Below are 20,750 nucleotides of genomic sequence, written 5' to 3' on the forward strand. Positions count from 1 at the left end.
TGTCTTCGGCAACCGCAGTAAGTCGTTCATTGACAAACAATCTCAATGTATCCATGTCAGCCATTTCCATTTGTTTTTCTAAAATGTTAAAGTCGTAGCTATACTTGCTTGTTTGTCGAGAACACGAGATATTGTTCAACAACACGCAGAGAGGTCCGTTGTTCAACAATCAACATAAACAATGCAAAGCACTTCCGCGTTGGTTGAAGTGTTGCCAGGTTTTGCGAGAGAAATAAGCAACCAGGTCCATGAGAACAAGCCCAAAAGAAGCGACTAGCTACGGTCATTTGAAAACAGATGATCTACAAGCTCACAACAAGTCACGATGCGTCAAAAATCTTGTATGGGGGTCCCTGGCACAAAATATTTTCAGATGGGGATCAGCAGACAAATACTTATTAATTTGAGGGTCCTTGACATGACATTTTTGAGAACCACTGGTTTTTAACATCAGTAAACAACCCAAAGAAGCCCAAAAAAACCCAACCATCAAGTGACTTTACAGAAAAACAAGCCCACAATTAATTGCTTATAATAAGCAGACATGGCAACCCTGCATTCAACATAAACAATGCAAAGAACTTCCGGGTTGGTTGCCTCTAGGAGTGCTGATCCTGGGGGTGATTCGATGCTTACTGCCACCTGCTGGTTGTGGTTGGTACAGATCCATTTGATGGTTATCCAGTCAACACAAGACTCACAAAACATGATACTGACATCATGATAAATAAAGCCTCAAGCTCAACACTGCCCTGTTTGCTCTACGCAAGGTCTGCTGTAGCGTACCCTGAACCTGGGTTAGATGTTAGATACAGCTGATGTCACCTCGTCTGCACTTGACCATATATGGAGCTCACTCGCTGGTACCTATATCCTGGTCTATGATGCCAGTCTCGCAACCATGATATCAGACAGACAGACAGACATGATACAAGCTCAAAACGCATTGCGTTTCGCATTATATATATATACAATCAATTAATAATCGCATTTATTTGCAGATAGACAACGTGAAAATCATTGACATTTTACAGGAGAGAGAAAGATACTTTACAGGAGTCCCACTTTACAGGAGGCCAACTGTCTATAAGAGGGTCTGTCTGTGTGTCTGGAGCTAATCTCACACCCCTGGACCAATCAGCAAGCTGGGTTTTTGGACAAAATCTGTGTAACATAGGACCTGATTTAGACATGCATGTATGCACTTAATTTAGGAGAAGATAACAAGAAAATGAGTGCTGAGCACCAAATGTTTTTTAATTTTTTCAAATAAAATGTATTCAGAGTGTGCAGCACAATTATGCATATACAGCAGTATTACAATTTCAAAGACACCTCTTTTATTCCTTTCATATACAGCAGTATTACAATTTCAAAGACACCTCTTTTTTTCCTTTCATATACAGCAGTATTACGATTTCAAATACACCTCTTTTTTTCCTTTCATATTACACAAACACACAGAACAATACATACCCTCCCATCGTCCTCCCTTTGGTCCTAGGGGAAGAAAAATAATACATTTCCTATAGAGGAAGTAAAAAGCTAAGTAAATAAATAAAGGAAATTAATTAATTAATAATCAAGAAAGAATTGGAAAAAAGGTTAAATTGTACTAATGCCATTAGTACATATACCTTCCATCGCAATATGCAATGGAAGATATACACCAATATTCAAACGAACAAAAAAGGGGATACAAGAATATTTGAAGCAAAAGCATACAGATCTCAATTAAAGAAAATAAAAAAATATATATATACATTCTAGTTATGGCTTATCAGTCTGAAGTATTAAAGCACTGACATTACATCCCAACTGAGCCTATGTCTTAGCGTACATTACATTTTCTCAAGTTTGAGAAAAAACATCACCAGAAGAAGGAATCAGATCTACAACCTCACAACACATCCCAGGGCTTGTAGTTATGAATAAAATACAATTAATTATTTTGGTAAAATAGTTTTTTTTATTGTAAATAGTTATATAGCCCTGGGGGACCTTGGTCAACTTAAATGTGTACCTGTAGGGTTTAATTGGCTAATCTGGAGAGACAAAGGTCTTAACAAATTTTCAGATCTCTTTGAAAATAATATTTTAAGTAGTTTCTTTTTAATGGAATGCACTAAGTATAATTTGCCCCAAAGTAACCCTTTTTGTTACTTTCTGATTAGTCTCGCGTAGCCAGACAACTATTCCACAATCTCTGAATGCTATATAGAGTCTGGAACTACAACTCCCAAAATCCGAGAGAGGAAACTGGCACACACACAAATATATTTTAAAATATCTTTACACTTTACTTTTTAATTTCCATTTCTGCTAAGCAGCAAGCTATGTATACTTAGATGATTTGTATTTATATTAGGATAAATTTGCGCGACTGTAAAGACGAAACGGAAATGGAGAGGAGGCTCCACATCCGGTTTATATTCTAATCATGATCAGAGCTTCCGAGTCCCAGACTGTATGCCGGAAACATTTGAAAATTGTGGGAGGCAACAGTCTGGTAACGCGAGACTACTTTCTGATCAGACATTTCTGTGAAAACTCAATATCCCTCTTACTCTGAGAGACCAACCTTAGGATGACCTAACACTTACACCAGGTAAAAAAGGTCATAATTCAAATATTTATCCCTCTCACCTGTTTCGATATGGTCCCTTTAGTCAAGATTAGGAACAAGTGGGAAACTGAACTGGATGAAACATTCTCTGAGTGGTGCAATTCGGCAATTGATCGTGTTAATACCAATTTACTGGGCCTCATTCACTAAGCTGGTCGTACATTTCCGACAATATTTTAGTGTAAAGTGTTGTGTATCTTTTGTAAGTACAATCTCATGTGCGATTCAATATGCATCCACATATAACAGACATCTTTGTTCTTTTTTGGGTGATTTGTGTAAACAATGCATGTTGAGGGGCCTCTATAGAGTGCGCCTCCGAAAGAGCTTTGACTTCTGCCCATAGGGGATGCAACAAACACAAAAAGTTGCACCGTCTGTCGTCCAGAGGTCAGATGGTAGTGAAGGTGTAATGTGTGACTTGGCGATATTCTTCACCTGGACGCAGAAGAGAGTCCGGGAATGAACCCTAAACAAATCACACAGAGAGAAGAGACAAATTATGAAAGGTCATGGTCTTGTTCTTGGTTGCCTGTCATACACTGATGTACATTCTGATGTCACTGGCTATGAAAACCACTTGGCTGGAGGACAACTACAGGCATAACTTTAACAGTACGTGGCTGAGGGCCACAAATGTGAAGTAACCTGACCAACAACATATTTGAGGGCCACAAATGTGAAGTAACCTGACCAACAACATATTTGAATGATCAGGTCAATGGTGATTCTCTGCAGCTACATACAGGGTCCCCACACATTTTTAGCAATGAATTTCCAAATATTTAGCCCAATTTCCAGGCCTATATAACAATCATTCAGCGCAATAATGTGTCTCTTACTCCTATGTAGAATGCCCAAAGATAGGCAGTGTAGCAAAAATAAAGCATAGAATATAGAATAGTACAATTTCATTCAAAATTTCGTGCAAAATTAGGGCATAGCTCACTGGAAGACTCATTATGGCATCCGTATGACTTATTTTATTTAAATAATATATGCCATCACACAGCCCGTTCGGCGAAAAAATACTTATGTTACATATTTCGTGTAATGTTATACATGTTTATGAAAATGTTTTGTATTAACAAAATCAATAGCCAAAAACAATGCATAGCCAAATATTTTTCCAGGACCCTTGATAAATTCCAGGACCTTTGATCAATTCCCAAACTTTTCCAGTACTGGATATTTTTTTTTTCAATTTCAAAATATTTCCAGGAATTTCATGACCGTGGGGACCCTGTACATACGTCTCCACTGGCTGTGCGAGACTAGCTCTGAGGACGAATGTAAAGCTAGAGCAAAGCATTCTGGGTATTATAGTATGCATTGTTTGGTCCAGGGAATGTTCCTGCAGTGATACTGATCGATAACAGAAGATGGTTCTTTTTTTGAATGCTCTTCATCTCATTTAATGCCTCTTGTTCTTTTTTTCCTTTTTTAAACAGTGGGAGGGACGACGCAAGTAAAAGACGCAGGTGTAGGAAACAAGGATTTTAATCAAGGACCTGAGACGCACCCATGGAAAACATGTAAACTCCACACACAGAACATGTCATACCTCAATGTGTTTCTGCTGTGTTGTGGTTTGTTGGTACTGTACCTGGTTCACAGCATCAGGCCAGTTCTGAGTCTCCAGACAGAAGGAGCTATGCTTCATGTAACTGGTTCCACCCTTTCCAGTCAGAGAGCCATCCAGGAAATTTGCAGTGTAGAACTGGATTCCTGGTTGGCTTGTTGAAACCTCCAGGACCCGCCCACTGGCTGGGTGACAGACCCTGTTAAGAGATAGGGGAGAAGAAAGGTAGAAGGGAGATTTCTTATTATACTGCAGCCTACTACAGCAAATATAATAATTTCCATAATCCATTTCCTATTTGATGTACTCTGCTGTGCTATGTTTCAGTGTGTATATTCAAAGTTCTGCCCATATTCACTGATGGAAAAATGCATCCCTGATGCATCTCACCTGGCTGCAGGTCTCTCTTTCCAGGGGTCCCCAGGTGAAGCCAAACAGAAGTTGTGGTCAAATCCTGGTCCTGAAACTTCCTTCAGACGAGAGCAAATCAATCCAGGCTTTCTGAGGTCAAATGGCGTGCCTTCCACTGCTCTGACCTCTCCTGTAAAGAGGGAGGGGCTTCCTGAATGAAAGGCTTTGTAACAGCAATAATTCAAGCATTGAATGAAATGATTACACATGAAATCAAGTTGATCTGTTTTACCACTGTAAAAAGTGTTTAATTTTTTCATATACTTTTCATTATTTGTATGTGTGTGTGCCTTGGTCAAGTGAACACATTTATACCAGTAGGAATTGATGTCTCGTTCACCGGCAGGTAAGACTGGGCGTTGATGGACACTTCATGGTCATAGATATTAGATGCACCCTACACACACACACACACACACATGTTACTATAGTCTATAGTAAAACTAACAAAATACTGTATAGGAAATGACTGTTTTTAGCTTAGTTTTTGTCTTTGTAAATCTTCTCAAGGAATACCTTGAATTATAGGAGCTGAAACTAAAAGTTTGCTTTGAACAAGTATCTTTCTCTTCTTTGACGGTGGCTGAGGCATTGTTGCATGCAGATAGGACTCTGGCAGCATCGGCCACTGAAGCCAAAATGCTGTGTTGCTTGCCGTGTAGCCTATGCGAGGAATGAGGATGCATTCGCACACTCACTTGTAAACATGTTATGCAAAGTAGCCATTTGGTTACTTGGATCATGAATTGAGGGGGACTTGTTCTAGCGTGCACGGCTGCACGCGCGTGGATGTGCGTGCACATCCGTACCGTACCTGTGCGTGAAAAAAATACTGACACACGTGAAGCGACCAGTGCACCCCTGCTTATAAGGGAGCCGAGGCCGGTATCAATGGGGGTAATCTAACTGTTGACTGGCTGGAATTATTGTAGCAAATGTGCAAGGCTCGCACATGCCTTGATCCTCAAATTATTGCCTGGGAAGCCCTTAGAAACAATATGATTTGTCTCAAGGGGTTTATCCTTTCAAATGTCAATGCCTGGGTGACAAGCTATACACAGTATTATGATGCTCCATTCTGTTCACATACTGTGATTAGGTCATCAGAAAAACTACATTAATACCCTTGGTGGACAACGATGGTGCAGGTACACAACAACAACACAAGAACACACATGCCAGGTATAGGAACCGGACAGACACAAGTACAACTTGTGGGCAAATGGGCAACATGGTTAATGCACAGTTGATAGTTCAGTAAATGGGGCGCACCAGTAGCTGACCAGTGTGTTGACCCCATTATCACAACGTCCCTGGGTTCCGGCTGGAGAGCTGTTAGTTACATGACCGAGTATAACTATGTAGCAAAGACAGTTCAGTAGACAAGTAGTCTTACCTGTCCAGCCAGGTTGAAGTAGGAATGGTTGGTGAGGTTGATGGGGGTGGTTCTGGTGGAGCGGGCCTGGTACAGGGCTGTGAGGGTTTCCCCCTGCAAGAAACAACCGTGAGCTGATGAACTATGTCAAAATGACAGAAAAAAGGATTGACTTCATGTTGATGGAGACTACTGTGCACCTGGGAACCTTTGATGTATGTATTAGTGCTGAAGATTCCCCAGATCTGTACATCAATATAATTCTATCTCTGAGGTATCATCATTCTAGCCTGGCATTGGCCAGACTGATAACGTGGATTCACTCTCACGTTCACTCCCTGGTATCAAGTGAGAGTGAATCCACGTTATAAGTCTGGCCAATGCCAGGCTACCATCATTCATCATTATGAGTGCAAAACATTTCTCATGTTAGTTTTACACAGCTAGACCACAATCCTCATGCTTTATCCACTCACTGGCTGATGCTGATGCGAGTTGAAATCAACACCTAACATGCTGTTGTTGATTAAACAACACTAATTTCTATTAGATATATCATATTACTGTATCTTTCGTGACAGTCAGTTACTGCATTTTAAGTGAAATTTATTGTTGTAATGTACCTGTAAACTGTAGGTCACAGAGACTTGGAGCTCTCCAGGATAGCCCTGATCTCCATCTGGACTCGTGTGACTCAAACGTACGCCTCCTTCCACGATCTCAGACAGCCAGATAGCCTGACCAGAGAGACAGACAATACAGTTAACAGGTGTAGCAGGGCATAGCGATACAAACATGAAATTAATTCGAATAGAAACTTGCCTCTTGTATGCAGAGTGTGTGCATACTGCAGTGCATACAGTACCTTATTGAAGCCTCTGAGACCACCGTGCAGTGCATTTGGTCCATTATTAATATCCAGCTGGTACTGTGTTCCTTCCACTGTGAACTTGCTCCCAGCAATCCTGTTGGCCACCCGACCCACCAGCGCACCAAAATAACGCGGGTTCGACAAATAATCTGCAATCACAGGCCACATTATTTTATTTAGTTTTTATTTTGATAAGAAAGATATATAGAGAGAGGAAGCTACAGGCTGATACAGCTTGAATTGAACCAGGGGCATTGCAATTATGTGGTCGTTGATGCACAATCCGGTCTGACAACGGTGTGCCCCAAAAGGGCAATTTTTACTCAAGTTATTACTCTGTTTTATACTCTGAGACGTATGACATTTTTAGTCTATAGGCTAAAATCATCCCACGGAATGAAAACAAATAGAGCAGGTTCCTTTCTCTGTTTTACCTTCTCAGTACTGACATAAAAAAGCAGTAACAGCGATGAAAATATGAAAAGCATTTTTCACCTTTCTGACACATTGTGCATGTCCATGCTTGCGGATGTACACATTCATTAATAGTATCTGCCATAAAGATAACAGAAAATTATTCACCAAAATTAACCTAGCTGATCAGTCATAGTTTACAACCAATGTTGGCCCATAAGTGTGTTGATATATCACTCTACACCAATGTCTGTGTATACTGATGCAGGTTCTCCCACCCCCACCTACCAATAACGTTAGTATGTTATACTTTTTCTCCACAACACTTCATTACTAGTACCCATATATATTTGTGACCATACAAATGGGACCATATAACGGGGCATTAGTGAGGACTGAGGACCAATTATATGAAAATAGGTTGAAAATGAGTGAAGTGGTCCTTTAACTTACATTTTATAATGGAAACCAATGGGGTTTTGATTTGGCTGAAACCTTGCCCAAATTTGGAGTCATGCATATTCCGTTTTTATTTATGTTGGACAACGTTAGCAGTGGTGGAGTAGGCCACTACCATACCAACAATTCACTGTACATACTTGTATGAGCATGTGAAGAAGACTACCGTTTCAATCTTGAATCAACTCTACATTGTAATGTCTCATTTTCTGAAAGTGACACTTTTGTTTTAAAACGAGGATTGTTTTAATTGAATTTATTTTTATTTGACTTGACATGACAGAAGAAGAAAGGGATAAATCTTGTAATGTTACTGCACGATCATATTAAAGACTAAACTAGCTACCCTAAAAACAGGTGAGTTTCCCTGTGAGATAATGGAGTGTGGAATGTATTATTTTCATATTTAGTAAGCAATTTCAGTTCTGACATTTTTTTAATGTAATTTTTTGCACCCCTGTAATAGCCCGGTAAACCATCCCAGTCACATGATCTGGCCCCAAGTGCTGGGTGGGCGTTTTGCAGAAAACAAAAAGTGGAAGAGCCAATCAGCGTCTGCACTCTAGGCCCTGTGATTGACAGACGCTGATTTGCTCTTCCACTTTTAGGTTTCTGCAAAACACCCACCCAGCGCTTGGGGCACGGTCTGCAGAAGACATGATAATGTGAATTTACTCCTGTAAAGTGTACAGCTGAGAAATGACCATCTAGTTGGGTTACATTTTTGGTCATGTTGAGATTTTCTGATTTGTGTGATTCCTCCGATGTAGGACTTATTTTCATCATACTAGATTAGCATGAATGATCATGTTTGATCTTTACATAATGTGTGTTGGATGGCTTCTGTGGAAAAAAGCTCCTGATACCGTTTAATTTACAGGTTTCTCTTCTGTATGATTCACCATGTGTTTCTTCAGAACTTGCTTTTTACTAAAACGTTTTCCACATACAGGACAACTATATGGCTTCTCCCCTGTATGTACTCTCATGTGCAAAGTTAGACTTCCACTTTGATTAAAGCTTTTGCCACAAACTATACAACTAAAGGGTTTTTCCCCTGTATGTGTTCTCACGTGCATCTTAAGACTTCCACTTTGACAAAAGGTTTTGCCACAAACAGTACAACTATATGGTTTCTCCCCTGTATGAGTCCTCAGGTGTGTCCTCAGATTTGCATTTCGTTTAAATGTTCTGGCACAAACTGTACAGCTAAATGGCTTCTCTCCTGACCTCGTGGTTTGTTTTGATGAAGTCAGGTCCTGGGACAGCTTGTTGCTCAAAGACAATCTTTGTGCTTCCACATGGTGTGTCTTGTGTGATTTCAGAGTGCTTAAAGCTGACAGAGCTTCCCTGGTCACCTCCCACTCAAGACTGTCTTCAGTGTCAGATTCAGACCAGTGTGAAGGAGAGATGAGCTGGACATCACTAGTTGGTTGTAATGCTCCATAGACCTCTTGTGTTTTCAATGGTTCAGCTGAGGTGCTGGCTAGAGGCTCTCTCTGTCTGTTTTCATCATCATCATCTTCACTCTTAACTGCTAGTAATGTCAACACTGACCCACCAGCCTCCTCTAGTCTTAGAAGTAGCTCCTGTTGTTCCTCTTTTATCTGAGGAGGCTTTGGTTCCTCCTGGACCAGAATGGGGCTCCTCTCCTGCTGTTCTGCAGAAACTTCCACAGCAAGGAATTCTAGCAGAATAGAAAATGAGATAAACGGATAATCTATTAGATGCTTAATATCTACATAAATGTATTTATAGTCTCATTGTTTTATAGTAGTGGTGGTCATTGAAGGTAATCTTGATTCTAAATCGGTACTTGTTTTGGTCAAAATATTGATTCTAGTTAGGACTGGGCCATATGGCAAACATTATCACGATAATTCATTCCATATTGATCGATAGATATTTATCATGATATATAATTTAATAATGCAGCTAGCTATCCCGATAATGAAAAAAGCTTTAAGAAACCAGAAGATCTATTAGTTCAACCACTGCTTTGAGAGTATGTTTTCGCTTCGTCCCGCCGTGTGTTCACCTCCCTCCTAGCCAAGCTAACATTGGTCAAGCTCCACGTGACACGTGTCAATATGTTGACACCAATGCCTTTGATTGGCTAGAGGGACGCATGACGAAATAAAATCCTATAAATAGGTGTGTCACTTCAAAAAGCCATTTATGTTTTTGAAGTGAGGTAAGACAGGATCAATCAGTCTTGATTGGAACTGTACCTTCCAGTACAAATCACCCGTCCGTGCGTGTGTGTGTGTGTCCCTCTGAGAACACCTAACATTGGTCAAGCAAAGGCGCAGAAGGCCAAAGCTAAGAAAGCATACTCATCTACAACAGTAACACAGAAGAGGACTATAGAGTTGAATTGATCCCACAACAAGGCCGAAGTCTTAATACTGTAACAATTGGCCACCTTGATCAAATACATTATGTACTGTAGCACTAGAGAAAACTGACATAGATCAAACACACCAATCAACTGCTGAAACTGTTCAAGACAATGAAGATGAAGAAGACAGACAAGCATTTGAACAAACCAGTCAATTACGAGGACTCCCATATGACACATTGCTTCAAGAAGAACATTTTTTAGATGCAAACACACTACATATTCAGTCGCCCCTGCAGAACACCAAAAACCACGCGCATTCTACCAAGACGACCCGTTCTACCAAGACGACCCGTGCTATTAAAATAGCACGGGTCTGCTGGCGGAGACTTGTGCTCCGAGGAGCACATTTTCTAGTTTTTTATCATTTTATCATGAGCATTAGTGAGGACCTATTATATGAACATATGTTGAAAAGTGGTGAAGTCGTCCTTTAACACATTCCCTGCCAGAGGGTTTTTTTTATTTTACTTCCCCCAGTGCCAGTGTTTAAATTTTTTTTACACAGGAGCCGAGATACAGGATTTTAAAGTACTAAGTTAACCAAGGAGTGAATGGAGCTAGAAATCTTTGGATCGTGATATCTCTGGTTCTGTGTGGATAAATTGAAAAAAAAAAGACCAAAAAAAAAAGAAAAAAAAAAACTTTTTCACAAGAAAAGGTCACAAGACCTGGTACTTTTTAAATGTATTTACTTATTTATTTTTATTGTATTTGCATTTTTTCATTTTCCCAAAAAAATATTAAAAAAATTAATCGAAAAAACACGGCGCCCTCGCGTATTAGGGGGGCAGGGTGAGTCACCAGAAGCAAGGACGGGTGTTTTTGATTAATCTAACATGATAAAAATGGAGTTTGAAGTTATAATGGGTTTGTATAGGAAGGGGGCGTGTCTGATCAAATGAATATCAAATATCTAAATACTGAATCAAGCAACTTAAAAACGGTCTGGGGGCTCACAAAAGCCTGAGTAGACGATAAAATGACCCACAGTTTTTTTTAAAAGTGAAATATCCCTTTAACCAAGACAATTACAAGACATTGACGAAGTCAATATTGTCATAGGTACACTTCTTCTTTGTTGAGTTTTATGGCAGTTGGTGATAGACTTATAAATATGTATTTTATCAATCTGATAAAATTATATAAAATATATAATTTGTATGTGCTTGTTCATATTTTGTAGCTTAAGTGTCATGGTTGAAAATGCTTGTACACTCTCAGGCAGGGCCTGCAACATTGTTTTGGTTTGATGGCCTCCTTCTGGTATGACAAACAATAATAGATAGTAGATTAACGTTGGATTGTTTACAGTATAAGTGTCACAATGACCCAGGTTGCCAAGGAAACTAACCAAGAGTAGATGGGACCACAGACCTATGATGACGGAAGGCGTAAACCCACGCTATATGTATAAAACTCTGTATCTCTGTTTAAACTTCATAAGAATATATCTGGAACCTCGCTCTAAGCATTTCCGACGCTTGTAAGATCTCTTCTCTGGAATAAACCCAAATATTGTTTTTAATAAGCAGTTTCATCTGTTTATTTATTTAATTAATTCATATCTGACAGATAAGATATGGACCTGTATTTACTAGAGAAAAATTAAGCTATCAGTCGGTAACCTTATTAGTTGCATTACTGGCCCATAGGTACACTTGACTTAGCCCTGAAACATGACAGTCATGGCGCTACTTGTTCCTGTTTTTTTTTTATTTCTACATTTACAACCCGTACATCTACATAAACGTTATTATATGAAAATATAAAGTGCTTATCCCACGGCCATGGAAATAACAAGTTGAAACGCCCGGGTCTAAGTACCCTTATCTTCCGTATTGTTCAATAAAAAGCATTTTAATCCAATCGGCGGCCATTTTTTCATAGTTATAATGTATCAGAGTGCAGTACACCTCCCATCCAATAGGGTCGCGAGGTTGAAAGAATATGGAGAAAATTCTTGAGAAAATGGCCACCGATCAGATTAATATGCTTTTTTATTGAACAATACGGAAGATACGGGTACTTAGACCCAGGCGTTTTAACTTGTAACATCCATGGCCGTGGGGTCAGCACTTTGTATTTGAAATCTGCACGTTTATGTAGATGTAAGGGTTGTAAATGTAGAAATTTCAAAAACCAGGAACAACTTGCGCCATGACGCTTGTGACAGATGAGCGTCATAACTCATGTGAACCATGGCTGTACACTTGACTATCCTTTTGAATAGAATTGACAAAATGGCAAACTGAAAATGTAGTTTGTTTATTAAAGAGTTGGAGAGATGAGGAAACCCCTCTCTCCCCTGTTATTGAACAAACGCTCTGCAACAGCAATGATTATCTAAAATAATATTTTTTTTGTTTTAACCATAAAATATCACTTACACTACCTTAAAGTTGTACAATGCAGATTCACAAATAACGATTTTTAGCAACCTCTGCTGGTCACTACCGTCACTGCATACAATTTCCGTAGTCCTCGATTACCCAGAATTCCATTTGTTTTCACCGGAAGTAGGAAGCGTTTCAAAAAGCGTTCTTTTAATTGTTTTATACTATCTGCGGATCGTTTCTCTTAGCCAGTGGAGCATTAGTTACCATGAGCTGTGCTTTCTTTTTCTGTTCTTTTTCGATCTACCAATCCTACATTCTCTTAAGATCAGCGTGAGGTTCCTTTTTGTTATTAGCGCGGTAGTTCCTGGCCAAACAGGAAACCGTTGCGGTAGTTCCTGGCCAAACAGGAAACCAGTGCATTTCCGCCTCCGTTTTCCGGCCAGATGACGTCATTTTCCCGGGAAAGTCCCCCCCGACACCGTTCAATAGAAAATATATAAATAAAAGGCTTCCGGGGGTGAAATTCATGGAGTGGGTGTTGTGAAACTTTTGCCACTCACAAAAGATATACAATTTAACTTTAGTTTTTTTGAAAAGGTTACCTAGTATTACTTTAAGATTAAAATTGACCTATTTTTTCATGTTTGCTTTTCTCTTTTAAATACAAGACACACCGTAGCATGCAAGTAAAACTGTACAAACAACACAAAACAAAACAAACCCTAACATTTGCCCACCCAGCCGCGCATCAGCCCTGAGGGTAGCTCCATAAAGAACCTCTCACTCCGCTATACAGCTCCAAGATGAGGTTCTATGTCGTTCTCATCCAGAATCGGTGGAACGTCCACCAAGGCTCCGCTGTTTACCCTTTTGTATACATCGTATCCCAAAACTAATGGTAGATTCCAAACCACACTGATGTTTAAGGTTTGGTTCGGAGCATAACATTTTAGGTCCGGAGCGAAACTACCCGTTTAAATCGCTTATTTAGTCAGCCTGTGGCCATGTTTCCCATTGTAGCCAAACCGGGAGCAGTACTGGCAGCGGTTTTCCGGGTTGAATCCACCGATTCTGGATGAGAACGACATAGAACCTCATCTCGGAGCTGTATAGCGGAGTGAGAGGTTCTTTATGGAGCTACCCTGAGGGGAGAAGAATAGACTTTGTTTCCTTTGATACCGCTGTTAGCCCCTACGGAACCTCTCCCTCCGCTATGTAGCTCCGAGATGAGGTTCCTCGTCGTTTCCTGCCGTTTGCGGTCGACATTGTCGCACATTTTCCACTTTACATGTTTCTTACCCCTTTCTGCACATCGTATCCAAAAAGTAAAGCATTTGCGCCACTCTCTCAGATGTTTTAAGTTCTAGCGGAACATAACAGCTTCCAACGAGTTGAAGAAAGTATTTAATTTGCCTCGGTTTTCATCCGGTTACATGTTTTTAAGACATTGCGCAAGAGTTGCGCCCGTAGAGATTACTGATTAGTGATTACTGGTCAAATGTTGAATTGCATCTTCTAATGCAAAATATTTTGGAACCGGATGAAAACCGAGGCAAATTAAATACTTTCTTCAACTCGTTGGAAGCTGTTATGTTCCGCTAGAACTTAAAACATCTGAGAGAGTGGCGCAAATGCTTTACTTTTTGGATACGATGTGCAGAAAGGGGTAAGAAACATGTAAAGTGGAAAATGTGCGACAATGTCGACCGCAAACAGCAGGAAACAACGAGGAACCTCATCTCGGAGCTATACAGCGGAGGGAGAGGTTCCGTCGGAGCTAGTACAGCTGTTTGTTCACATCTCGACTGAAAAGTTATTGTGTGCATATCATTCGGTCATTAACATACACTACACAGTGGGTTTGTTCACGGGACGATAGACTCGGGGGAAACTACTCATTTGTGTTAAAAAAAAATAATACAAAGTTTATAAAAGATAACACGCAAACCTGAGAGGTGAGATTTGACTCTGGGATTCAGAATATCCAGCTGTCTCCGCTGAATGTCTATCTGTTGCTGATACCCTAAAATAGTTCTGACAAACACAGCTAATATGTCTTCGGCAACCGCAGTAAGTCGTTCATTGACAAACAATCTCAATGTATCCATGTCAGCCATTTCCATTTGTTTTTCTAAAATGTTAAAGTCGTAGCTATACTTGCTTGTTTGTCGAGAGCACGAGATATTGTTCAACAACACGCAGAGGTCCGTTGTTCAACAATCAACATAAACAATGCAAAGCACTTCCGCGTTGGTTGCAGTGTTGCCAGGTTTTGCGAGAGAAATAAGCAACCAGGTCTATGAGAACAAGCCCAAAAGAAGCGACTAGCTACGGTTATTTGAAAACAGATGATCTAGTAGAGGCCCTAGGAGGGGTCCACGCCTACCCTCTTATTTTTTTTTCTAGTTTAGATTTTTGGCATCCATAGGACCTCTAATATAGGGATTTTGATGATCCCAAGAAAAAAAGTTTTTTTTCAATGTTTTATTACCCCTATGAGACCTGCAGGATTGCTGGCTGAAATGCCAGCGAGACTGTCTTTCGAAGACTGTGGCACGCTCAAATTTAGACGTAGCCCAAAGATAGAGATACCATTTGATTCTAGACAACCTCAGGTTTCCAATGGGACCAACCTTGTCATGCTACCTTGTCGGGAAGGGGCAATACCTTCCCGACAAAATACCTAAGGATTCAAAGTTAGACAACAACATTGTGTCGAGGGAAAAACGGCCATCACTGTTTTCCAAATGGTCCCCTGAGCTGTCACCTTGAAAAAAGTGAATTGAAATGGGTTACATGTATACCTACAAGCCTCCCCTGTACATAAATGCCACATTTATGCCAATCTCATGCAGTTTTGGGCAAGAATCATGCAGTTTATTGCATGCAGTACAAATATGTAATTTCCGCCTATTGTAAAAAGGAGACCACTTTACTGTATCTATAGCTGTATGAGACCACTGTACTGTATCTATAGCTGTATGAGACCACTGTACTGTATCTATAGCTGTATGAGACCACTGTACTGTATCTATAGCTGTATGAGACCACTGTACTGTATCTATAGCTGTATAAGACCACTGTACTGCATCTATAGCTGTATGAGACCACTGTACTGCATCTATAGCTGTATGAGACCACTGTACTGTATCTATAGCTGTATGAGACCACTGTACTGTATCTATAGCTGCATGCATGAGACCACTGTACTGTATCTAGACCACTGTACTGCATCTCTTTCTATATGAGACCACTGCATCTATAGCTGCATGAGATCATGTACTGCATCTTGACCACTGTACTGCATCTATAGATCACTGTACTGAATCTATAAACCACTGTACTGCATATATATACCACTGTACTGTATATATAGACCACTGCACTGTATCTATAGCTGTATGAGACCACTGTACTACATCTATAGACTACCTACCGTATCTATAGAATGCTGTACTGTATCTATAGACCACTCTAGTGCATCTGTAGCCCCAAAGATAGAGATACCATTTGATTCTAGACAACCTCAGGTTTCCAATGGGACCAACCTTGTCATGCTACCTTGTCGGGAAGGGGCAATACCTTCCCGACAAAATACCTAAGGATTCAAAGTTAGACAACAACATTGTGTCGAGGGAAAAACGGCCATCACTGTTTTCCAAATGGTCCCCTGAGCTGTCACCTTGAAAAAAGTGAATTGAAATGGGTTACATGTATACCTACAAGCCTCCCCTGTACATAAATGCCACATTTATGCCAATCTCATGCAGTTTTGGGCAAGAATCATGCAGTTTATTGCATGCAGTACAAATATGTAATTTCCGCCTATTGTAAAAAGGAGACCACTTTACTGTATCTATAGCTGTATGAGACCACTGTACTGTATCTATAGCTGTATGAGACCACTGTACTGTATCTATAGCTGTATGAGACCACTGTACTGTATCTATAGCTGTATGAGACCACTGTACTGTATCTATAGCTGTATAAGACCACTGTACTGCATCTATAGCTGTATGAGACCACTGTACTGCATCTATAGCTGTATGAGACCACTGTACTGTATCTATAGCTGTATGAGACCACTGTACTGTATCTATAGCTGCATGCATGAGACCACTGTACTGTATCTAGACCACTGTACTGCATCTCTTTCTATATGAGACCACTGCATCTATAGCTGCATGAGATCATGTACTGCATCTTGACCACTGTACTGCATCTATAGATCACTGTACTGAATCTATAAACCACTGTACTGCATATATATACCACTGTACTGTATATATAGACCACTGCACTGTATCTATAGCTGTATGAGACCACTGTACTACATCTATAGACTACCTACCGTATCTATAGAATGCTGTACTGTATCTATAGACCACTCTAGTGCATCTGTAGACCCCTGTCGTGGTATGTAGACCATTGTAGTGCATTTGTAGCCCACTCTATTGCATCTGTAGACCACTCTAGTGCATCTGTAGACCACTCCAGTGCCTCTCTAGCCCACTCTAGTGCACCTGTAGACCACTCTATTGCATCTGTAGACCACTCTAGTGCCTCTCTAGCCCACTCCTAGTGCCTCTCTAGCCCACTCTAGTGTATCTGTAGACCACTGGCGTGATCTGTAGACCACTGCAGTGCATCTGTAGACCACTGCAGTGCATCTGTAGACCACTCTACTGCACCTGTAGACCACTCTAGTGCACCTGTAGACTACTCTAGTGCATCTGTAGACCACTCTAGTGCATCTGTAGACCACTCTATTGCACCTGTAGACCACTCTAGTGCCTCTCTAGCCCACTCTAGTGCCTCTCTAGCCCACTCTAGTGCCTCTCTAGCCCACTCTAGTGCATCTGTAGACCACTCCAGTGCCTCTCTAGCCCACTCTAGTGCACCTGTAGACCACTCTATTGCATCTGTAGACCACTCTAGTGCATCTGTAGACCACTCTAGTGCATCTGTAGACCACTCTAGTGCCTCTCTAGCCCACTCCTAGTGCCTCTCTAGCCCACTCTAGTGCATCTGTAGACCACTGGCGTATGAGACCACTGTACTGTATCTATAGCTGCATGCATGAGACCACTGTACTGTATCTAGACCACTGTACTGCATCTCTTTCTATATGAGACCACTGCATCTATAGCTGCATGAGATCATGTACTGCATCTTGACCACTGTACTGCATCTATAGATCACTGTACTGAATCTATAAACCACTGTACTGCATATATATACCACTGTACTGTATATATAGACCACTGCACTGTATCTATAGCTGTATGAGACCACTGTACTACATCTATAGACTACCTACCGTATCTATAGAATGCTGTACTGTATCTATAGACCACTCTAGTGCATCTGTAGACCCCTGTCGTGGTATGTAGACCATTGTAGTGCATTTGTAGCCCACTCTATTGCATCTGTAGACCACTCTAGTGCATCTGTAGACCACTCCAGTGCCTCTCTAGCCCACTCTAGTGCACCTGTAGACCACTCTATTGCATCTGTAGACCACTCTAGTGCCTCTCTAGCCCACTCCTAGTGCCTCTCTAGCCCACTCTAGTGTATCTGTAGACCACTGGCGTGATCTGTAGACCACTGCAGTGCATCTGTAGACCACTGCAGTGCATCTGTAGACCACTCTACTGCACCTGTAGACCACTCTAGTGCACCTGTAGACTACTCTAGTGCATCTGTAGACCACTCTAGTGCATCTGTAGACCACTCTATTGCACCTGTAGACCACTCTAGTGCCTCTCTAGCCCACTCTAGTGCCTCTCTAGCCCACTCTAGTGCCTCTCTAGCCCACTCTAGTGCATCTGTAGACCACTCCAGTGCCTCTCTAGCCCACTCTAGTGCACCTGTAGACCACTCTATTGCATCTGTAGACCACTCTAGTGCATCTGTAGACCACTCTAGTGCATCTGTAGACCACTCTAGTGCCTCTCTAGCCCACTCCTAGTGCCTCTCTAGCCCACTCTAGTGCATCTGTAGACCACTGGCGTGATCTGTAGACCACTGGCGTGATCTGTAGACCACTGTAGTGCATCTGTAGACCACTCTACTGCACCTCTAGTGCACCTGTAGACTACTCTAGTGCATCTGTAGACCACTCTAGTGCACCTGTAGACCACTCTAATGCACCTGTAGACCACTCTAGTGCCTCTCTAGCCCACTCCTAGTGCCTCTCTAGCCCACTCTAGTGCATCTGTAGACCACTGGCGTGATCTGTAGACCACTGTAGTGCATCTGTAGACCACTCTACTGCACCTGTAGACCACTCTAGTGCACCTGTAGACTACTCTAGTGCATCTGTAGGCCACTCTAGTGCACCTGTAGACCACTCTAATGCACCTGTAGACCACTGTAGTGCATCTGTAGACCACTCTAGTGCACCTGTAGACCACTCTAGTGCACCTGTAGACCACTCTAGTGCCTCTCTAGCCCACTCTAGTGCATCTGTAGACCACTCTAGTGCATCTGTAGCCCACTCTAGTGCATCTGTAGCCCACTCTAGTGCATCTGTAGACCACTCTAGTGCATCTGTAGACCACTCTAGTGCATCTGTAGACCACTCTAGTGCCTCTCTAGCCCACTCCTAGTTAGGGATGGGTATTGGCAACAATCTCACGATACGATACGTATCACGATACTTGGGTCACGATACGATTATATTGCGATACGCATCACGATATTGCGATATATTGTGATATATTGCGATATATTGCGATATATACATAAATCACAACTACATATTGTTTATATATACACTACATATTGAGTAGCTGCAGATCTGTGATAGGTTCTTTGAATGTTTTTCATAAAGCCTGTATCTGAAAAAGCAAAAAAAAAAAAAAAAAGTTTTTTTTATTTTTATTTTTTTTATCGCGATATCGATACTGGAGTATCGATACAGTATCGCGAAATAAAATATCGCGATATATCGTGATATCGATAATATTGCCCATCCCTACTCCTAGTGCCTCTCTAGCCCACTCTAGTGCATCTGTAGACCACTGGCGTGATCTGTAGACCACTGTAGTGCATCTGTAGACCACTCTACTGCACCTGTAGCCCACTCTAGTGCATCTGTAGACCACTCTAGTGCATCTGTAGCCCACTCTAGTGCATCTGTAGCCCACTCTAGTGCATCTGTAGACCACTCTAGTGCATCTGTAGACCACTCTAGTGCATCTGTAGACCACTCTAGTGCCTCTCTAGCCCACTCCTAGTGCCTCTCTAGCCCACTCTAGTGCATCTGTAGACCACTGGCGTGATCTGTAGACCACTGTAGTGCATCTGTAGACCACTCTACTGCACCTGTAGACCACTCTAGTGCACCTGTAGACTACTCTAGTGCATCTGTAGACCACTCTAGTGCACCTGTAGACCACTCTAATGCACCTGTAGACCACTCTAGTGCATCTGTAGACCACTCTAGTGCACCTGTAGACCACTCTAGTGCACCTGTAGACCACTCTAGTGCCTCTCTAGCCCACTCTAGTGCATCTGTAGACCACTCTAGTGCATCTGTAGCCCACTCTAGTGCATCTGTAGCCCACTGTAGTGCATCTGTAGCCCACTCTAGTGCACCTGTAGACCCCTCTAGTGCTTCTATAGACACATCTGTGGACACCCCCCCCATTGAGTTGTGTTGAGTTGAGATGCAGTATAGTGGTCTATAGATACAGTACAGTGGTCAATGTATGTGGTCTATAGATGGAGTACAGTAATCTATATATGCAGTACAGTGGTTTAGATTCAGTATAGTGGGATATAGATGCAGACAGTGGTCTCATGCAGCTATAGATACAGTACAGTGGTCTCATGCAGCTATAGATACAGTGGTCTCATGCATGCAGCTATAGATACAGTACAGTGGTCTCATACAGCTATAGGTGCAGTACAGTGGTCTCATACAGCTATAGGTGCAGTACAGTGGTCTCATACAGCTATAGGTGCAGTACAGTGGTCTCATGCAGCTATAGATACAGTACAGTGGTCTCATACAGCTATAGATGCAGTACAGTGGTCTCATGCAGCTATAGATACAGTACAGTGGTCTCATGCAGCTATAGATACAGTACAGTGGTCTCATACAGCTATAGATGCAGTACAGTGGTCTCATACAGCTATAGATACAGTACAGTGGTCTCATACAGCAATAGATACAGTACAGTGGTCTCATACAGCTATAGATACAGTACAGTGGTCTCATGCAGCTATAGATACAGTAAAGTGGTCTCCTTTTTACAATAGGCGG

At 41.4% G+C, this 20,750-nt stretch overlaps 1 protein-coding gene across 1 annotated transcript; it reads right to left on the minus strand.

Moving 5' to 3' along the window:
- Nucleotides 1–1,097: 1,097 nt before the first annotated feature.
- On the minus strand, nucleotides 1,098–14,682 carry LOC308101016 (galactose mutarotase-like). The gene is made up of 9 exons (XM_080450289.1): nucleotides 14,427–14,682; nucleotides 9,300–9,425; nucleotides 6,860–7,014; nucleotides 6,618–6,731; nucleotides 6,016–6,108; nucleotides 4,935–5,016; nucleotides 4,599–4,749; nucleotides 4,233–4,407; nucleotides 1,098–3,095 (listed from the first exon to the last, which is right to left on the minus strand). The coding sequence occupies exons 1-9, from the start codon at nucleotides 14,599–14,601 to the stop codon at nucleotides 3,018–3,020; spliced, it is 1,149 nt and encodes a 382-aa protein (XP_080306415.1). The 5' UTR covers nucleotides 14,602–14,682; the 3' UTR covers nucleotides 1,098–3,017.
- Nucleotides 14,683–20,750: the final 6,068 nt, after the last annotated feature.

This window comes from Gymnoscopelus braueri (genome assembly GCF_963280865.1).
Source record: "Gymnoscopelus braueri genome assembly, chromosome: 14".
Taxonomy (NCBI): domain Eukaryota; kingdom Metazoa; phylum Chordata; class Actinopteri; order Myctophiformes; family Myctophidae; genus Gymnoscopelus; species Gymnoscopelus braueri.